The sequence below is a fragment of the Chrysochloris asiatica genome, unplaced genomic scaffold, assembly GCF_000296735.1.
Source record: "Chrysochloris asiatica unplaced genomic scaffold, ChrAsi1.0 scaffold00002, whole genome shotgun sequence".
NCBI classification, from domain to species: domain Eukaryota; kingdom Metazoa; phylum Chordata; class Mammalia; order Afrosoricida; family Chrysochloridae; genus Chrysochloris; species Chrysochloris asiatica.
This window is the reverse complement of record NW_006408520.1, coordinates 3,186,855-3,192,081: the sequence shown is the minus strand read 5'-3', so window position 1 is coordinate 3,192,081 and position 5,227 is coordinate 3,186,855. Positions and strand designations below refer to the sequence as shown.

At 32.0% G+C, this 5,227-nt stretch overlaps 1 protein-coding gene across 4 annotated transcripts in view; it reads right to left on the bottom strand.

Moving 5' to 3' along the window:
- COL11A1 (collagen, type XI, alpha 1) overlaps positions 1 to 5,227 on the bottom strand; it is a 357,092-nt gene that overhangs the window by 162,433 nt on the left and 189,432 nt on the right. For all 4 annotated transcript variants that reach the window (XM_006830900.1, XM_006830902.1, XM_006830899.1 and 1 more), the window contains one exon: positions 654 to 707. In XM_006830900.1, coding sequence (XP_006830963.1) covers positions 654 to 707 — 54 coding nt within the window. The remainder of the gene's footprint in view (positions 1 to 653; positions 708 to 5,227) is intronic.

Genomic DNA, 5,227 nt, shown 5'->3' with positions numbered 1-5,227 from the left:
TTTTTAAACAAACCTATCAAATTGCTTCTTTTAATTCTATCATTTTATATAGTTGTGGCAATATACACTATACATCTATATTTATGGAACTCCTAGTATGGTGTGGTAGGATACACACTGGATCACAAGGTCTGTCTGAATCAAAATGTCAGCAGTTCAAACTTACCAGTAACTCCTCAGTAACTCTATTTAGGGTCACTATGAATCAGAATCGAGTTATTGGCACTTAAAAACAACAGCATCTATATCTATAAAATTAAGTATGTAGAAAATAACATAAAACCTAAAAGACAACTGATTATACATAAACTCCTCAAAATTAAATCTTCATATAAAAATGTTGGTGAACAAACTAACTGACTCCTAATATTCATATGAAATTCAAGGTGAACATACTCTTATAGTATAAAATTTTTGTTTATCCTTTGTTTGAGATAAATATCTCTAAATAGAGATAAGAATCCTGGTGTGGTGCTGTGGGCTAATACATCAGACAGCAAAGTTGTTTGAACTTCAAGGTCTATGGTTCAAGCTCACCAGCTGTTCCTTGGAAACCCTATACAAGGTCGCTATGGATCAGAATCCACTCAACGGCACTTAACAACAACAACATATAATTTACATTAATTAGTGCAAATTTTCTTCTTACTTACTCTGTCTCCTTTAAGACCCATATCACCTTTGAATCCTGGAAAACCGTCTTCACCCTAAAAAATATATATAGTAAAGAGTAAACAATCAGGTAGCTCTAAAACATGACTGTATAAAATATGAGCACAGACAATTCAGGAAAATTGTTATGAGAAATGTGAATCATGTTGCGAAAACTCTCAAATCTTCCCTCAAATCATTACACAGTAGCCTTCCATTTTTAAACATTTACTGGCTATAAATTACTGTAAGAAATCTTTCATAAATGAGCTAATGAAATCTTCTCTATATTATGGTGGGAATAACTATTATTTTATAACAACATGTATAATACTTATTTAAAAAAGAAAAAAATATATTTTAAAATGTCATTTTAATTTTATACATAATTTGAGTTACCAACTAAAATGTTTTCACCCTTAATTTACTAATTTATACTGAAAATTTTTGTAGCGTGCATTTTATATTCATTTTATCAGCTCAGGTACTCTATATTGCAATCTCCTGTCACTTGAAAAATAAGCAAACCTCATATTACCTTTATAAGTAAATAGAAATTTTTCATTATGTTATATGCACAGAGCAGTGATGCTGGAAACTAGGTACCATTTAGCAAAGTAATGACATTTTGACTATGGAAATAATTCCTACCATTCTTATGGAAATCTGTACTTTTAAAACAGTAAGCTGCACAAAGAACCTTATCTTAGTTTTGAGGAAGAAACTAATTCCTGTGGACTTCATGTATGAAATAGTATGAATGAGCAATTAGTCTGCTCAAAGTACTAGAGAGTATTTTTAAGTTTTTTATTTACCAATTAGAATTCAAGACAGAATATTTGTAGAAATTAAGAACTAATTAAGAAACGGGTGCTCAGAAAAGTAAGAATTGATGATTTTTTTTTGGAGTATGTGAGGCAAAAAGTGAATGAAAAAAAACAGTTGATAAAAGTATAGGTATTTTAGTTGGTATCTTGTGAGTGGTTTTGGTAAGAATTTGAGAAAAGAACATTTCAGGCTGAGTATGAGACCATATCTAAGAATGATAGGCTCGTTACTTCCACACAGTGCTGCCAGAATGAACACTATAAAATACAAGACTGATTACATCAGCTTTTACATTAAAGTATTTTATTTAGTTCCAAAATGTTAATGATGAATATGAGACCCAGAATCTAGTCCTTGCTAACCTCAGTAAGCTTTTCTTTTGTTATGAAGTTTGACTACAAAGTGCCATCCAATTGAGTTCTAGCAAACAGAATTACTTACATTTGTACTGTTATCTCTTATATTTCTTATTCTACTCACTCTCACACAGCCAGCAAACCTGTTCTCTTTGTCCACCTAGTGATACATTATTCTTCATTTATGATTCAGTACATACTTCTGCTGTAAAGTTTTCCCTGACTTCAATCTTCTCTTCCTATAATTAACTTCTCCATTCTGTGTGATCATACTAAACATTCATTTACTTATAGTTATGTATTTAATCTTATTGTTTGTTTTTCTTTAGAACTTTTTATTGTGTTTTGGGAGAAGGTTTACAGAGCAGATCAACAGTTTCACATTCAACAATTCATGTACATTTTGTTTCACCACACTGATTTCAATATCCTCAATAAACATCCATAATCCCACTTCCTTGCTGCTTCCTATTTCTATTTTTCCTTATTTCCTAAATCTTTTGAACTTTGTCCTTGGGTAAATGATGCCATCTCATCTCAAATCAGTGATAGTTTTAAGGTGTGTGTTATTGTTATTTTCCCCCTTACAGACCTGTCTATTGCTTGGCTGAATATTGAGCCACTTTGAGGATGATTAATACACTAAATATGTATTAATGCAATGACATGCCACCATGCATTAATAGATCATGGTTCTCTTTTTTCTCCTGCTATATTTAGAAAAAAGAATCAAGTCTAATTAACTTCTGTATCTCCACAGCCTAGTTTATTTTTGACCCTCAGTAACCATATTATTGAAAAAAACACATAAAAATGAACACTTGGAAATCATTCATTCCCAGCAGCCTCACGAGGACTGGTACTACCCAGTGTAATAGATAACTCATGACATCACTCCCCATGTTCTCTCATGCCAGATCACAGAATCCTTAGTAACGTTGGTGGTCAATTTCAAAGAATAATAGGTGACAAATACAGTTTTACATTGCTTAAATGAAAATAAAATAAATGTTTTGTAAAATATTTCTACATTGAATTATAACTTAGTAGTTACAATACTAGTAATAACTGCGTAGCAGACTTTTAACATTTTTCTCTTGAATTATTAGTTCATTCTCAAAAAAATTTACTGCTACAGGTTCACAAATACTAATTGCCACAATATTGTAGCTAAAACACCAGGACAACTGACAGAAATCAATGGTTATGAAAACACCAGCACCAAAGCAAAGAGCAATGCATGTTTGTACTGCACACAGATAAAACCATGTGACTCCAAGGGTCACTGTAATTGGGTACTAATGACACCTCTGTCTGGAGCACACTAGAACCTTCAAAAAGTAAATTAATATAGAGATTTACACTTGTAGATGTACTGACACAGGTCAATTAAGTTTATGTAAAATGTTTTTGTTGTTATAACTAAATACAGGGATATTTTTAGAAAGAAAAAATTTTCTGTTGAAACACTGCACAAAAAATTTATAGACAGTCATTCTGGTGACCTCCTCTGACTCTGTCACCTGGCATAGTCATAGTCTACATTCCCCTATACTCCTAATGACACACTCAGTGTAAGCTTGGGAAAATCCAGAAAATATCTGTAATCATGGAAGTATGAGGTCTGAACCTGAAAAAAGGAACCAAACTAATATCTTGCCTATCCCTAGTCATTCTGACAATCCTAAAAGTTTTCTTTAAGACAAAATCATGATGTTTCTAACAGTCTGAGTGTAAAACGAACTTGAAGGAATCAGAACTCCCTCTGTACTAAATAAATGGGCTATGGCGTAAGCTTAAAAACTGAAAACGGCCACTTAACTTCCTAATGACTATTGTCTTCATTACCTTCTTCTTAGTGAGAAAGGTAATTACATAGTTGCTCATTTTAGTTTAAAGAATACTGCATTCTATATTTAAAAATCAGTAACAGTTTCTAGGATTATTTCAGGAAGAGTTTCCATTTTATATTTTTTAAGAATAAGAACTCAGTGAACTGGATACTATTTCTGTCAAGCCTATGTTTTCAATACATTCACAATAAATGAAAGAAATTAGGTGTTCCTTAAATTTATTAGTCATATCCTTTCAATAAATGACATTTTTAAAAAAAAGTAATAAAAACAAGTTACTGAGTATTCAGTTCAAAAATAATCAGACATTAATTAGTCTTTTTTGAAAAACTGGAACCATTTAGGAAGCTATATAAGGAGGCTACAAAAAGTTCATGGGAAAAAGTAAATAAAAGATAATGGAATTTCAGTGCACATGGACCATTCTCCAGAATTGACAATGTATTAGGTCAAAAGGAAGCATCAATAAGGTTACACACATCAAAATACTACAAAGCATCTTTTCAGACCACAAATGCTATAAAACTAGAAATCAACAATAAGAAGAACAAGGAAATAAAGTCGAATACATAGAAACTGAAGAACACACTGCTGAAAAGTGACTGGGTAAAAGAAGAAATTAAATGTGAATTCATAAATTTCTTAGAAACAAATGAGAATGAAAATACAACACACCAAAATCGTTGGGACACCGGGACTGCGGTGCTGAGAGGACAATTTATTGTGTTAAATACACACATCCAAAAGGAAGAAAAAAACAAAATTAACACATTAACACAGCATCTCCAATAATTAGAAACAGACCAACAGAGGGAACCTAAGGTCAACAAAGGAAAGATATAATAAAGATAAGAGCAGAAATAAATGAGAAGAAAAACAGAAAAATTATAGAAAGAATCAACAGGACAAGAAGCTGATTCTTTGAAAGTATTAATAAAACTGACAAACCATTGGCAAACATAAAAAATAAAAAAAAGAGGGAGAAAACACAAACAACTCTTATTAGAAACCACATGGGTGATGTCACAATGGAACCAAATGAAATCAAAAGGATAATAACAAAATACTATGAAGACATGTACTCCAACAAATTCAAAAACTTAGAAGAGATGGGATACATTTTTAGAAAAACACAACCTAGCTAAATGTGCACAGAGTGAAGCAGAAAAGAAGATCCATAACAAAAGAAGAAATTGATCAGGTCATCAAAAAACTCCCAACCAAAAGAAGTCTGGGCCCAGACTTCAGTGCTGAGTTCCACGAAACATTCAGGGAAGAGCTGTCACAAATTCTACTCAAATTATTCCAGAGTATAATAGAGGATGGAAAACTTCCTAAAACTTTTAATGAAGCAAGGGTAAACCTCATACCAAAAACAGGGAAAGACATCACTAAGAGAGAAAATTATAGACCAATATCCCTCATGAACATAGATGCAAAAATTCTCAACAAAATCCTAGCCAACAGAATCCAGCACCACATCAAAAATAATAATACATCAAGTGGGTTTCACAAAAGGGATGCAAGGGGGTTCAACAT